This window comes from Pseudorasbora parva, chromosome 3 (genome assembly GCF_024679245.1).
Source record: "Pseudorasbora parva isolate DD20220531a chromosome 3, ASM2467924v1, whole genome shotgun sequence".
Classification (NCBI taxonomy): domain Eukaryota; kingdom Metazoa; phylum Chordata; class Actinopteri; order Cypriniformes; family Gobionidae; genus Pseudorasbora; species Pseudorasbora parva.
The window spans coordinates 45,468,903-45,486,086 of NC_090174.1; the positions used below are offsets into that span (position 1 = coordinate 45,468,903).

At 38.3% G+C, this 17,184-nt stretch overlaps 1 protein-coding gene across 1 annotated transcript in view; it reads right to left on the reverse strand.

The window, feature by feature from the left end:
* LOC137071281 (globoside alpha-1,3-N-acetylgalactosaminyltransferase 1-like) overlaps window positions 1–17,184 on the reverse strand; it is a 38,358-nt gene that overhangs the window by 12,016 nt on the left and 9,158 nt on the right. Inside the window, exons 3-6 of the mRNA XM_067439127.1 lie at window positions 3,882–3,908; window positions 3,416–3,463; window positions 1,981–2,010; window positions 1,245–1,382 (exon numbers count right to left, since the gene is read on the reverse strand). Of these exons, the coding sequence (XP_067295228.1) occupies window positions 1,245–1,382; window positions 1,981–2,010; window positions 3,416–3,463; window positions 3,882–3,908 (243 nt within the window). The remainder of the gene's footprint in view (window positions 1–1,244; window positions 1,383–1,980; window positions 2,011–3,415; window positions 3,464–3,881; window positions 3,909–17,184) is intronic.

Sequence of the window (17,184 nt, forward strand, 5' to 3'; positions counted from 1 at the left end):
CTGATGGACAAAGGCCTTAACAGGATGACTCTCTAGAATGAGAGGAGGCCATGTACTATACTAGGGACAGCCCTACCAAGGGAGAGAATCCATGGAGAGAATCGTGCCACTAGACATTGTTATCCAGGCAGAGCTAAGGAATTGGAATTTTATTAAATTAAGGAATTTTAACATAAGTATTCACAGCTTGATCCTGACTAGTTTCCCAGTTCCTACTGCTGACAAACATCCCCACAACATGATGCTGCCACCACCATGCTTCACTGTAGGGATGTTATTGGCCAGGTGATGAGCAGTGCCTGGTTTCCTCCAGACATGACATTTGCCAAAATAATTCAATCTTTATTTCATCAGACCAGATCATTTTGTATCTCATGGACTGAGTCTTTCAGTTTGACTGGGTGGCCAGCTCTAGGAAGAGTCTTGATGATTCCAAACTTCTTCCATTTACGGATGAAGGAGGCCACTGTGCTCACTGGGACATTCAATGCTGCAGAAATCTCCCATCTCCAAATATGTGCCTCGATACAATAATGTTTTGGAGGTCTACAGACAATTCCTTGGACTTCATGGCTTGGTTTGTGCTCTGACATACACTGTTAACAGTGGAACTTTATATACGCAGGTGTGTGCCTTTTCAAATCATGTCCAATTAACTGAATTTAGGTCCACAGGTGGACTCCAATCAAGTTGAAGAAACATCTTAAGGATGATCAGTGGAAACAGGAGTGTCATGGCAAAGGCTGTGAATACTTATGTTCATGATAATATATATATACACACACATTTGCAAAGGTTTTCAAACAAACATCTATTATGTCATCATGGGGTATTGTTTGTAGAATTGAAGAATGTTTTTTTATTTATTTTTACAAATAAGGCTCTCCAAAATGCCTAATTAATTTCAGTGCCTAACCATGCAGAGCATAAGAAGGACAACTTGATATGCAATGGTCGCTTGGTCGCAGCCAGTGTAGATAACTTCTGTGACGCGACATGTCAGCAGTGGTGTCCGGTGTAGACATGGTGTAAGCCTAGCATTTGACATTGAGCTATAGCCAGTGCCGTCTTAATTAGCCTGTGTGTAGCACTTTGCCTTAAATAAGATTAGATTTTGGCAAGCTTACATAAAAATGTCTCTTGTTACCTAACTTAAGCATCAGCAGTGCTTAAAGGGCATTCTTTTCTTTTTTTAATATTGTTAAAATTTCAAGTCAATGAAGATAGAAGAGATGTCAACTCACTTTCCAACAGCGAAGACTGCAGTTGCTATGGTGATGTTTTTTTGTCTGTAGATTGAATCAATCAATGTGGGATCAAAAGTTCCTTCCCATACAATTGGGGCCAACCATGGTGTTAAGGTAACAGGGTTGCCATCTGGGCTGTTTTAAATAAATTCACACATATATTATATATATATATATATAATTATAATTATGCCTATATTATGCAAAAATGCTGCCAGTACATTATCCAGTAATTTTACGCAAATTTCTATTAACCCTTAATGGGATAGTTCACTTTAAAATGAAAATTCTGTCCTCCTTTACTCACCCTCAAGTTGTTTCAAACCTGTATGAATTTCTTTCTTCAGCTGAACACAAGGGAAGATATTTTGAAGAATGCCAGTAACCAAACAGTTAACTGGAACCATTGACTTCCATATAGGGAAAAAAAATACTATGGAAGTCAATGGTTCCAGTTAACTGATTGATTACTGTCATTCTTCAAAATATCTTCCCTTGTGTTCAGCTGAAGAAAGAAATTCATACAGGTTAGAAACAACTTGAGCGTGAATAAAGGATGACATAATTTTCATTTTAAAGTGAACTAAACCTTTAAAGCACAAACTAATGCAATGTGTAATTCAAAATACAAGTAAAACACCTGTAAAAAACCAATACAATAAATTCCTTCATATTTATACAGTACACTGTGCCCTATATTTATATAAATACATATAACCTTTTATGTTCTTACCTCACTACAATGGGCTGTTTGTATGAAAGCCTGTATAAAAAAAAAAAATCTGTTATGAACAGTTGTGATGCTTTGTACACTCACAGCTTGCTAATCCTTGTTACTTTATACAAAGTTTTGACTTTGAAAAGTCTGTTGTCAATTGTGTCTTACTGTGATCTGAACATTGATCTTGAACACATCTCAAGCTATTAATTGACTTTATTATTGTTAAAATTCTGCAGCACATTACACCCAAACTATACCAGCTACCAGTTCTCACAGTATTAGGTTTTTTATTATATATAGCTTTTAGTACTGTTGTACTGTCCCTCGTTAAACCGAGGGCCGATCATGATCCTCTGTGGTCATTAAAAATCACATGGCACTTCTCGTAAAAGAGTAGGGGTGTAACCCCGGTGTCCTGGTCAATTTCCCTCGATTGGCCCTTACCAATAATGGCCTCCTAATAATCCCCATCCATTAAATTGGCTCTATCACACCCTCTCCCCCTATCGCTGGTGTGTGGTGAGCACACTGGCGCTGTTGTACTGTGGCTGACCTGTCGCATCACCCAAGTGGAGCTGCACACTGGTGGTGTTTTAGAAGAGACCCCTGACATGAGTGTAAAGCCCTTTGGGTGTGCAGTGGTACATATGAAAGCGCTATATAAAGGCTTCATAAGTATTAGCAGAATTCAGAAAAAGTCAAATGCAAAAGGAAAAACAGAATTTAGGAATATTAAAATAGATCCCCTTCCTTTTCCTCTTTCAATTCAGAAAGTGTTAAGACAATCTTCCTCTAATCAATTTCCTCTCCAACTACCAAACCCCTGATTTTGCTCTTTTGTTTGCAGACCGTTCCGTTGTAAATAAGAGTTCATAATGCAGGTCTGTGGTCACCACCTCAAAGAGCATACACAGAGAAGTCCAAATTAAACAATCGCCCATCGTAAGTACACACTGATGGCCTAAGACACGAAACGAGCGGTTTGTGTGAGAAAACGAACAGTATTTATACCGTTTTTACCTCTTGTACACCACTACGTCCGACTGATCCGAGGGCGCGCGTGTGTGTTTCCTGTTGTGACATTCGCGCATTCTGGCTTTAGAGGTAGTCTTTTTAGCCATCAGTGTGTACTTATGATGGGGGATTGTTTAATTTGGACTTCTCTGTGTATGCTCTTTGAGGTGGTGACCATAGACCTGCATTATGTGAGGCACAGACAAGAACGGTTTGACCTAAAATGATCAAAATTGAAACTACTGGGGAAACAAATACTCCTTCATCTCGGATGCCCATGAGGTAAGCTAAAACATATCAAAATTTAATTTCAAAGTGAACTATCCCTTTAGGTGGATTGCATTTCCTTGGCTCTGAATAAAGTCCTGCAAAAACTAAACACACAAATCACAATAAATTAGAGCAAAACTTTTGAGGGAAGTGGTGTACTCACCCTTGTGGTGATAGCAACTGAGAGTTTTCCTCGTGGTCTTTAGTTATTCTAAGAAATAGGAGACACAATCAGTTTGTGTTCTATAATATAACTTCTGTCATGTCGGTGTGTTTTAATAGCACATGAATGCAAGTGTTTGCAGGCTTACTGCAATGTATACATCAAATACAGAAAAGTTAATTCATGCATTCATGATCCCAAGGCTTACCTTAATGCATTACAGTTATCAAGCAAAAGTGTTCAGTAACAGGAGAGAAGCAAAGATAAAATACAATGAATAAAATGAGGAAGTTGATTTCACCTTGTTTTTTGAGCTCTCAACAACAACAATAACAAACAATCACTGACAGTAATTTGAACTCGCACTATATTTGAGTTTAGACTATGTATGCTTCTGAATGCACTTTTTTATGTGTTTTGACCATGTGTTTGTTTCAGAGAGTGCAAGGACGGTGACAGTACTTACTTGAGACAGAATCTTTGCTCTTTATATCTGAAACAGATATATGGTTATAATGCTGAAACACTGCATGGTCAACGTTGGGTTTAATGGTATTTATAAATCACAATATGTTTCCCTATAATTCAGGAATAAGGGATTACTCTTTATCTCTTTTTTTGTTTGATTGTTTTAAAGCACGTTTTTAACAAGCAGCCAATCAAAATAAGAGTTTCGGAAAAGACCAGCAACCAATAGCTATTGTTTGCACATTGTAGTTAAAACTTACTTGTGTGGTGTGCATAAAAAAATGAGAAGGGTCTGTCTGTGTCCCACAGTGCTACAAACCACGTACTTGCAAATTACACCTACTATAACAAATTATGCATCCCACAAAGAAAGCGTGGATGTCACTGGCTAAAACAATTTTTGAAGTGAATTATTTCGTATGAGGCGCCACGTAGGATTTAAATCAAACTTTGCTTATCAATACATACATAACACACGTATACACCCAGGCTATAAATTACTCGCATACATGTATACTATTGGATGTTCAAAATACATATATGAAATACATGTGCACACTAATACCAATACATTATGTTAGTAATGAATGCATACACACTTGTGAATAACTTGCATATTCAAATAAACTTGACGCACGCAGACACACCTATACAAACTCGCACATACATAGAAACTTCCATGCATACCCAGACAGCATGGTAACATTGATACCATGTTGAGTTTTGATCCAAACCATCATTTTGGTTGAGATTGACATTTCATTGTTTAAAGTATGTTGGATCAGCATAGAAACTTTGATGAAAGTCAACAGCACACATAGGTGGAGACAGTGACGTAACAGTGATTTGTAGTTGATGAGCACAAGATCATACAGGTGTGTATCTCTGCAGAATACTAGTGGGTGTTTCCCAATCAGTGGGGCGGTTTCAAACCACAATCGGCATTTTAATCGCTTTACCTGATTTGCTCTAATCCCCTGGGGGCTTGGTTTAGGGATGGGCCTTCATGAGTTAGCAAGTCTGTTGAAAAATGGTTGAAAAACATCTATTGGCCACTGATTGGTAAACAGTTTAGCATGTGTTCTTCTCAGTAGTTTAATTGATGTTTCTTCATTAGAGAAAACACAGGTGCATCCTATACAGTCTTGTGTGTTGAACCACCAGACACACGACTTCTCTTGTGCAGTTTCAAACTATGCTCCATCTACTTTATCATTTCTGTTCCTTTATTTTGTGTGATTGTTATTTGCATTTGATATGTATTGTTATTGATTGCAATTAGAAATATTTGTCTACATTCTTAAAAAAATGCATGAAGTTCTAACATCATTTAACAGAAGTGCAAGAGACATGAACATGAGCAGGAATGTCACACTGCGCACACAGCTTGCAGAGCACATTTCTCTTTTAGTTGGAGCGAAGGAAGATGAAGTTGGACAATAAAAAAATGAGAAGCACCCTCATGATAATGCTGACATTGTTTGGATGTGGAGAAAAAACATATTGTGGTTATTGAGAAAGTGACTGACATGCCAACTGTCTGGTTACCAACATTAATTGAAATATATTCTTTTGTGTTCTGAAGAAAGACATTCGTACAGGTTTGGAAAAACTTGAGGGTGAGTAAATATGTAATTTTGATTTCAGGGTGAACTATCTCTTTAAATAATGTTTTGTTGAAAATCTGACCTGAGATAAACCTGTAATTGTTTATGGTGATAGCTCCTAGGTGTTTGTTCCTCTGCATGTTTAGCTCAACACACCTGCCTGAAGTTTTCATTGATCGTGATGACTGTGATCAGCTGCTTCAGGTGTGTTTAATTAGCGCTGGAGATACCTGAAAAATGTTGCCTTCGGCGGACACGTTTGAAGGCAGGAAGGCATCAAGCTGCGTCAGGCTCTAATGTTTGCTGATACAACTGTTTGATTGTTTAAGGACGTGGATTTCATTTGATTCCTATTACCATGCACTGGTAGAGGCGAACTTGCATTGCTGTTTTGCATAGATACATATACAAATTAGGCTACTGAGAATCACTAGGTGTGTGCACTGTGCAGGTACAATTATGTGGTTACTTTTTTATTGATTCACCCTCAACGAATGGAAGTTGTAAACATGACCAAGTAACACAAATGACAGCTTAAAATGTTATCTAAATAATTGTGTGTGTGTGTGTGTGTGTGTGTGTGTGTGTGTGTGTGTGTGTGTGTGTGTGTGTGTGTGTGTGTGTGTGTGTGTGTGTGTGTGCGTGTGTGCGTGCGCGCGCAATTATTTTATTTGAAAGAGTTAATAATTTAAACTTTTTTTAGTTTTTAATATATTTTTTAAATAATTAAAATTTGTATCAGTTTTATTAATTTATGTCGGATATATAAGATAATAATCATAAATGTGTATTGAGGATCATATTACAAGGATTTCTCAATACACATTTATGATTATCAATGTTGATAGCAGTTTTTTCGGCATTGTTTAATGAATATGAAGTTCAAAGGAACAGCTTTTATTGTAAACATAAAACATTATGTCTAGGCCTACTAACTGTCACTTGATCAAAGTTCAAGTTCAATTTTATTTGTATTGCACATTTCCAACAGCCCCAGGCTGACCAAAGTGCTGAATAAATGTATTAAAGGAACAGTCCACTTTTTTGAAAACCATAGAGTTAAACAGTTGAGTTTTATCTGGCGGTAGCACTTTTAGCATACACCCTCAGATAGCAATGAGTCGTTAGACCACCGGTGGTGATCCGGAGGCAGTAGAAACGTCAGGATGGCTTTTGAAAAGCCATAGCTATAATGGTTATACATATATAGTGAGGAAAATAAGTATTTTAACACCCTGCTAGTTCTCCCACTTAGAAATCATGGATGGGTCTGAAATTGTCATCATAGGTGCATGTCCTCTGTGAGAGACATAATCACAAAAAAATTTTTCTAGAAATCACAATGTATTTTTTTCACTATTTATTTGTATGATACAGCTTAAAATAAGTACTTGAACACCTGAGAAAATCAATGTCAATATTTGGTACAGTAGCCTTTGTTTGCAATTGCAGAGGTCAAATGTTTCCTGTAGTTTTTCAATTTTTCCTCCTCCAGAAATTCTCCTCCTCCACATATATCTTCTCTAGATCAGTCAGGTTTCTGGCCTGTCGCTGAGAAACACAGAGTTTGAGCTCCCTTCAAAGATTCTCTATTGGGTTTAGGTCTGGAGACTGGCTAGGCCACACCAGAGCCTTGATATGCTTCTTACAGAGCCACTCCTTTGTTATCCTGGCTGTGTGCTTCGGGTCACTGACATGTTGGAAGACCCAGCCTCGACCCATCTTCAATGCTCTAACTGAGGGAAGGAGGTTGTTCCCCAAAATCTCGCAATACATGGCCCCGGTCATCCTCTCATTAATACATTGCAGTAGCCCTGTCCCATGTGCAGAAAAACACCCCCAAAGCATGATACTAGCACCCCCATGCTTCACAGTAGGGATGGTGTTCTTGGGATGGCACTCATCATTCTTCTTCCTCCAAACACATTTAGTGGAATTATGACCAAAAAGTTTTATTTTGGTCTCATCTGATAACATTACTTTTTTCTATTACTGGCAAACTTAAGACAGACCTGGACATGTGCTGGTTTAAGCAGGGGAACCTTCCGTGCCATGCATAATTTCAAACCATGACATCTTAGTGTATTACCAACAGTAACCTTGGAAACGGTGGTCCAAGCACTTTTCAGGTCATTGATCAGCTCCTCCCGTGTAGTTCTGGGCTGATTTCTCACCTTTCTTAGGATCATTGAGACCCCACAAGGTGAGATCTTGAATGAGGCCTAGTCCGAGGAAGATTGACAGTCACATTTAGCTTCTTCAATTTTCTAATGATTGCTCCAACAGTGGACCTTTTTTCACCAAGCAGCTTGGTAATTTCCCCGTAGCCCTTTCCAGCCTTGTGGAGGTGTACAATTTTGTATCTAATGTCTTTTGGACAGCTCTTTGGTCTTGGCCATGTTAGTAGTTGGATTCTTATTGTTGTATGGGGTGGACAGTTGTCTTTACGCAGCTAAAGACCTCAAACAGGTGCATCTAATTTAGGATAATAAATGGAGTGGAGGTGGACATTTTAAAGGCAGACTAACAGGTCTTTGAGGGTCAGAATTCTAGCTGATAGACAGGTGTTCAAATAAGTATTTGCAGCTGTAATATACAAATAAATAGGTTAAAAAAAAAGCATATATTGTGATTTCTGGATTTATTTCTTTTTTAGATTATGTCTCTCACAGTGGACATGCACCTATGATGAAAATTTCAGACCCCTCCATGATTTCTAAGTGGGAGAACTTGCAAAATAGCAGGGTGTTTAAATACTTATTTTCCTCACTATATATATATATATATATATATATATATATATATATATATATATATATATATATATATATATATATATATATATATACACACACAACCCAGATAGCAAGCATGTTTGGGCCACGTGGGTATTATATGGCACATATGGCCTAGATATGGCATGGCTGAGAATGGCCAGAATGTGACCATATTTGTTTTGCCATAACTTTAAAATCGGCAGGAAATGTTCTCTTGGTTCACAACTCATTTTGAGGGATATGGCCCAGATAACAATGTAGAACACATATGGGCCATATGTGTTTGAGCTATGGCACAAAGTGAGAAAGGCTATTTTGTGGTAAACCTTTGGATTATATGGAAAAACACAGAAAAACCTGAAATCAAGTGCAGCTGACCTCCGAGGTTTCACAACTCAGGTGATTGCATCTCATTAGTGGAATGAATCTGACTGATAAGGCACCATTTTGTCATCTGCTCTCATGAGTTTTCAGGTAAGTGAAGTTTTAGCATTTCAAAGCCTTTTTAGGGTTATTTTGTGCAGCATTAGGCCCTATGTATTAGGAGAGTGTCGAATTAGCCTCAGTTGAGTGTATTTTCTATTTCAATCCCATGTGTAATGTGCAGCACATGTGCAGCACACAGTCACCAAACGAGTCATTGATTGATGATTTAAAACTCCGGACTAGTTTTCTTGCGTGCGTCCGTTTTTAACGCGTGAATGACTATATAGAATGACTATAATAAATCTGACAGTGTGCACCCGGGGTTTAGTTTTGTTGTGGCCGCGACATATAATAACTTTTGGAAACGCAAGTGTGTTGTGGCCATGAGATCTTTTGAGGGGAACGACATCTTTTTGTTTGTGTCTATGAGCTTAAAGCGATGGTTAACCCAAAAATTAATATTCTGTTATTTACTCACCCTCATGTTGTTCCTAAGGATTTATTGAATGTGTGTTATTTATGTGTTTTAATTAATAAATCAATAAATTCAAATCTTAACCTGGCTAGTGATGCATTACATTGATTTAAAAAAAAAAAAAAGCGACAATAAATGATGACCGAATTATATTTTTGGTTGAACTATCCCTTTAGTTTAACATTTATTTTAATCATAATTATGCATATCTAGCTTCCAGGTTGTATTGCTGTTAACATTATTTACATTTAACTTTTTATTGCAGGTGCAGTCAGTTGAAACAGCGAATCCCAGCAACACATTTCAAACACTGATTAGTGTCACAATTCACCAGTGTGAGTGCCCGTGATCACCACCAGAGGGCACTCCAATACGGACTGTCATTCTATCATAAACTACATTACCCATTATCCTTTGCCTGGTCTCATTAGCACTCACTGTTTACACCTGTGTCTCATTATCCTGTTTTCTGCCTGGTTATCTCTGTCATTCACTGCAATGTCTTGTTTTGTGTACACTGCATTTCTGAGCATTTTCCCTTGTCACTTGGTTTGTTGGATTTCTTGCCTGTTTCCCAGATTACCTGTCTCCCTGTCTTGTTTGCCTTTTTGGACTGTTTGCTTGTGTATTACATTTTGCCTGTTTTTGACTACACTGTAAAAAAATCCTGTAAATTTACATGGAAAATTAATGGTAAAATTATGTTTTCAAGTAATAACAGCAAGTTGCTGTTATTTACAGTGCATTAAGGAAGACTTGTTCACTTCGGGTTGCGTGGTCGACCAACGACAGTATGTCACTGTTATTTAACAGAATTATACCATATTTTTTTTTCCAATGTAAACAAAGCGACATTTTGGATTATCTGCATGGGGTAAGTTTGCAACTATTTATGATTGTATTTGTCTCTACTTATTACTTTAAAATATTACATCTTAAACATCCAATGACACTTCTGTTATTTAAATCAGACGACTCTATGTGAAAGGGTGATTGAGCAACCGATAAATCGATTGCACGAGGTCAGTCACCAGACACAGGTAAGAATCCCTCATTTTCATCCAAAATGGATATTTTACTAAACATTATCCAAGTAAAATATGAGTGGGACTCGGTGGGAGTGAACAAAATCGATAGTTTTTTTGTTGTGTGGTAACTTTTAACGTGCGCCAGTCATTTTGTATCTGCTTGTATTGTTTGCCACTACGTCCGACTTTAACCTTCACGTAGCCTACTTCTAAAAAATTATATTATAAAGATCAAGTGAAGCCTTTTTGATTTTAGAAGCTGGTTAGCGAATGAGTATATGATAGCAATCAATTTGCTTGTGACTCAGCCGTGAGCTCATTTGCACGTATACACACACTGTTTCGGCTATGCATCAATCATAGGAATGAAGTTTATGAAACAGCCAATTTTAAGTGTTAATCTTTTTGTCTGTAAAGTTCTTCTTTACCTGAGTTTATTTCTCATGTCAAAATGCACATTAAAGAGAGATGGACTTTCAAGCAGGGAAAGCACTTAAGTTAACATTTACCTCTCATTTGACCAGAAATGCTTAACTCTATTATTAACTCTATTACAGCAACCCCTGAAACCAGCTGTTCTCAGGTTTATGTCAGATTTCAGAAGTAAGTACTGAAAATGTTGACAAGACTTTGTTTTTAATGAATCTTGCTCTGTTTTATTTGAAATTTCAAGTCAAACTATTGCTTCCAGTGTGTCATACAGACAGTCATTGAAGAAAATACATGTTTCACATTGTTCACAGTCAATACATGAAATCAATCAGTCTCATTTTCTTTTCAGACTTCAAGAATAGTTCATCTTACTCACAGATTAAGATATTTTATTGAAGAAATTATGTCTGTTTGCCTATAAAATACAAGCGAACTTGAACAGACTCACCAAAGATCAAGTCACGCCTTCAGTTCTAGCTCCGTGCATTGCGCGACAGAATAGTAGCTTTCTATCCGTTACATTTGTACAGATTATTAACACAGTTTATTGCAACTACATTTAATCTCGTTCTAATCAAACAGCCAGACTAATAAATGGCTCGACACAACCCGTACCAGGGCAGAGCCTAGACAGAGCTTTCACATTCGCGTGCAGAGAAATAAAAATGTATCGTAATAAATATTAATTTATGCGGAATCTGCTCTCACAACTACTCCTAGCTATGTATTTGGCACACCGCTGTTTTTTTTAGCTGACCAACTCTAAAAATCTCTGCTGGAGCTAAGCACTGCAGCACGAGATATCGGACATTTCATCTGGGTCTATAGGCATCTCATCAAACAACCAGATTAATAAATGGCATGACACATTTATCATTTATTCTGCCTATGCTTTTGTGTGCGGTGGAATTTGTTTCTCATAGTAAATTTTAATTAATTTACATTGCATCTGCTGTCACATTTGGCACACCACCTGTTTTATTTAGCTGATCAACTCTTCAAATATGTGTGCCAAAAATGCGCGACACACTGAACAGAGAGAATGTTGTAGTGAAGTGATCAGCACTCCTGACTGTTGTTTTGCGCAATACAGTTTTTTTTTTCATTAACACTGAGTAGCCTATGTCCCTCAAAACAGTTTTCTAAAGCAAACCCACAAATCAGGGACGTGCACAGGATTTTTGAGGGGCAGTTGCTCTGACCTACAAAAGGGAACCCCCCCCGTGGTATTTGTTCTGCTCAGGAAAAATATTATAGGTGGGGCTATTTTTTTGCAGGGGGGTCTGGGGGTTTCTCCCCCAAGAATTTTTATTTCGTAGATGTGATTTCCTGCATTTTGGTGCGTTTGAGGCCATTTCCCTTGCCTATACCAATAAAGAACTCAAACCAGTCAATATCAATAGTCTAATAAAAAAAGACAATATTAATTTAACTGCCATCAACAGTTTATGATCGTCCATTTGTTATACCTTTCCGACAACGTTAAGTCTCACCCGACAACGGCGACAATCTCCTTCTAGTGCCGCTCATGCTGGCTCAGCCAGGGCGGTTAGAAGGATTTTGGGGGCCCCAAGCAAAATGGGGCAAAATACCATTTTTAAAACATCTATAAACATTACATAGATAGACAGACCAAATATTCCTAACACTTTGTTAAGGGTTACTAGTTGGTTTGTAAACTGTCTATAAACATTATCGGGGTGGTTATTATGAAGTTGCAACAGATGACTATAATACCTGTTAAATAGTTAATAAACAGTACCAGTAAAACATGTGGGTTGTCCTGATACTGTACTTCAAAATGCAACAGTGTAAAAATTGCCACACCGAATAAAGTAACTGTTCAAGATCCATTGGTAACTTATAAAAATATCATATTTGCATAAACTGTTACTACCAAATATCCCGACACTAGCACATTAAGATAAGCTATGAAAATCATATAAAAAATTAAAAAAAATCAATAAAAATCATGTTCCTCTGCCTCTTTCTGGTTAAATAATCTTTATAATAATAGTTAATGCTATATTAACTATTCCAGGTTATTTATGCATAGCATAAAAATAGTTAGTATAGCATGCTATGCCACTTTCATCAAAACCTATTACAAAGCTATAGCAATTTTATGTCATTAAATACGATAAACGGTTATTCTGGAACAGATCTGCTTCTTTCTTATCCCGTTAAAAAAAACATATTACAGTAAGTAACCATTTTCTGTCCGTTCGAAAAAAAAAAGTTGCACTAACTGTTCGTTACAAGCAGCATTTGCCAGGCAGGTAACGTTAGCTAACATAAACATATTTTTGCTAGCCTACCTGCTGCAAAATTACACCATTTTTGTACAAATAAAGCTATTTTATATAGTGTAATTTATCACTTACCACTATCTTGTTTTTTTCTCTTTTTTCTTTTCTGGCTTCCTAAAGCATAATTCCGCTTCATGATCGCCGAGGAGGTTTTGTATTTTGCCGGCAGCAGAGATTGCGTGGTTGGGTGGCTGTTGTCAGCGACGACTGAGAGGGCCCCCTTGAGGGGGATTCCGATAACAGTGTCAATGCACTTTACTGCATTGACTATCAAAGGGGCGCTCAAGCAGTTTGTCGTTGCATTTTATTCTTAACCTGTCGCTGTCTTGAGGCCCCAGGCCAGCTCAGTGCCCCAAGCAATTGCTTGACTTTCACTTTCGGACGGGTACCCGAATATGGAAGTGAACGAGGCTTTGCGATTTTTTTTTTTTTTTTTTTTTTATTTATTTTTTTTTTTTATTTTTATTTTTTTGTATCTAGGCCTACGTGAAATTCTGCATCCATTGTACGATTTTTTTATTTATTTTTTTCCACCTCGGAAGGGCAACGTGAGTCGAGAAGGGCATATGGGCAGTTGCCCGGGCAACCTGAGCAACCCCCTGTGCACGTCCCTGCCACAAATCATTGTGCAACTCGCAACATAAGGCGCACAGAGTAACCTAGTTCATCCGTGAATGAATCCGAGTCTTTGAACATTCACCAGCCATACCATAGACAGTAAAAGAAATGGACTGAGCGGTCCCATTGACGTCAACGGCGAAATAATGAAGTTAACCTAGGGGCACTCACTTCCTGATGGCTGAGCGAACTGCGCAGGCTTAGACTGAGCTTGACGACGTAGATGTGACGTGAGCCTCCTGTCTGACAGCTGTAGGTCTTCTAGTAGTTGTGGAAAGTGAAAGCTGAATCACGTTGTTTAAATATTTTCTCCCGTTGCTTTTGGCTCACTATGGGCTTCTACCCATTCTTCCCCCTTGACTTTATCAGACTTTATGTTTCCACGTCCCCCCGACTGTCTCATAGACAGTAAAAGATTGCCTGCGAGCGTCTCCTCAGGTCTATACGGTAATTTCTCAACTGTGCGACAGAGTCGCGTTGGTTATGACGCAATCGTTAGCCTATTTTTACAAAAACAGCTTCTACGGGGCGATAGTGTAAGATACAAGGTAATGGAGCCTTTTATGCATTGTCGTGTTTCTTTAGAAATAAACAATGGACAAATGGAGTCTTTAAACGTCTCGGATGTAAAGTTATTCACTGTCAAAGTGACTCAAATGAATGGGAGTCAATGGGATGCTAACAGCAGGTGATGGCTTGGTTAGCAATGGCAGCCCCTAGGGGTGGAACGCTTTCCGAGTGCAAGATTACCCCCTTGAGCCATACAGCCTTTGGGTGCTTCCCAATTCTTATTCGTGCATCCTCGTTTCCTGTCCTAGCTTCCTTTCCTCGCGCCTTAGCTCCACCCCTTCAGGATGCGAGGTGAGGATGTGAGGAAAAGACGTGAGGACGTAGGAATTGAATCATGTGAAATGATATATCCTAGCTCCCTTTAACATCACTTCAATGTCATCGAATAAGGACTCTGCACCGCTCGATTTAGTCTGGATTCTTAAACATTAGAGATAACTATTTATATTGTAAGCTTCAAACTCCACAAAATACCACATTTGTCCATATTTTAATTAATATTACCAGTTATTATTAACAACAAATTCGTTATGAACTGCTTTTTATTCGTTGTATGGTATTTGTTTCTATTTGTTTCTTTCATTTTCTTGTGCTTTGATATTATTCTGCAAGTATCAGGTGTTGTTTTTTGACAAACATTTGCGTATTATGTAGCTAAACATAATAATAATAATAATGAATAAACTGTGGCACTCTGTGAAGGGGGAGGAGAAGTAATGCGTGCGTGACGTTTAGTCGATAAAACACTTCCGTAAAGGATACTCCAGTGTATCCTCGCTCACGACTCCTCAGGAAGCCTCCTCACTCCTCGATCCTCGCCTCCTCACGGTGCAATTAGAGAATGGAGATGTTCTACAAGATTGCTGAGCTCCATCAGCTTCCGGATCATAGGATGGAGGACGGAGGAGCGAGGAAACGAGGAGGGATAGTGAGAAGCACCCCATGTATTATTGAATGAATTAGCGTTTCAAGCGAATCGCTTGAATAAAATTAAATAAAATTCATTAGCACAGTGACTTGCTGCCACCTACTGGCAATATGTCATATTTTTCATCTTGTAATTCTATTTCATATTCTGTATTCAAAGCATTTTGTATAAACATAAAACTAATGTCATTGCATTAGGCAATATTTGCTCTGCTGTGTGATTGTATTTGCAGACCTCTCTCAGCATTAAATTGTGTAAATAGCCTACGTCTAAAAGCAACTTCAGATGCTGCATTAACACCTCTGCAGTGCAGGATCCCTTGGGCTGAAATAAGTGTAAAACTCTGATTGTTCTGAATAAACTTAAGATTTTAAATTAAAAGATGACATGCCTATATTTAATAAGATATAGCTATTTTAAAAAGGTAGCCTTGTTTGATTAATTAATATATGATGCTAATAGATGGCAATAAATAGAAATATATTCATCTCTGGCTTTATTTTTCAATGTGTTAATTCATAGTTTCTTAAAGGGGGGGTGAAATGCTGTTTCATGCATACTGAGCTTTTTACTCTGTTTAGGATGGGAATCCAAGTCTTTAACATAGACAAAGTTTCAAAAACTAATGTTGGACGTTTGATGGAGTATTTCTGTGTCAAAAATACTCCTTCCGGTTTCTCACAAGTTTCGGAGAGTTTTTTTCGAGTATGGGTCCGCTTGACGTCGACAGAGCGGAAGGTCCTTGTATGGGCCGTACGGGCTCTTCTCCCAGAAGGGTGTGCGCGCGCGCGCGTGACTAGATGCACGCCGCCCATAAACACTGCTCTCAGGTGCAGCAGATCCACTAGTCCGTGCAACAAGTCTGTCGCGCCGCGCTCCACTTTATTCCTATGGGTGACATCAACGCTTCAGCACAGCATTCCGGGAAGGCAGCGCTGCATTTGAACCGATTTGAACGCAGAAATGACGGGGCTTTGGTCGTGTCGCAAAAGTGGATCTCCACGGTCACTGCTGTCACAGGACATCACGAAATCAACAGTTACCAAAGAAGCGTGTTTTTGACGGAGAGGTCCCAACGATAAAGGTTCACGGTCCTGCTTTGGAAACAGATATTTGAAGCAGTTTTACTCACCGCCTATGTTGTTGGCTATCGTCGCGTAAGTAAACATCAGTAAACAACACGATCGTGTATAACGTTAGTTAATTTATCAATGAAGCATGCGATCTATGGTGTTTAAATACATTTGTTAAGCTGACCAATATAGGTGTCAGTTTGTTTATTGTAAAACCACCCAAACATAAACCTAGCGTTCTCACAAAGCGTGCTTCGTCATTCAAATGCGCTAACCGTTACTCCATTGTTGTTCTATGTATAGCGTTACACTAGTCTGACGTGCAAAACCGTTTTGCTTGCTACTGCTAAGGTTTAGTCGCATACAATAGTCCATAAACCGAATCATGTCCCCATAAAGTCGGGAGTAAACACACACAAATGTTGACAGGCCACTAAATACAGTAACTTACATACCACAGAGACGGATGTCCTGCTGCTCTGTTTCTCCTGTTCAATTTATTTCAGCCTCCGGATTGAATTCTGGATCATTATCTGTATTAGTTGAATTTGATTGATAGCCATGGTTTATTTAGGGTAGCGTTTTCTTCTCCACGCTTGAGGACGTCACCGATTTGTGTGCGCTCGTCATTCTTTAGCTCCGCCCACACGATACGGCTCCAGCCGCTCGTTTTTTTCCGGAAAGACTCAGTACAGCCCATATTTCTTTTATAAATATAATAAAACTAAAGACTTTTATGAAGATATGAGATATGAAGGATGCATACTGCTCTATAGGTACTCAAGTTTGACATGAGAATGACTGACTGAAACTGAGTGTTTCACCCCGCCTTTAAACATGGTAAATAGACAGGTTACTTCCCTGTACAGTACACACAAATGTATTAGTGTATTTTATATTAGTGTGCACGTGTATTTCATAAATGTATTTTGAACATCCAATAGTAGGCTATACATGTATATGCAAGTAATTTATAGGTGTATATCCACGTTTGTTTTCTATGTATTGATAAGCGAAGTTTGATTTACGTGCACGGATGGGAAGTCACGGGTTTGACT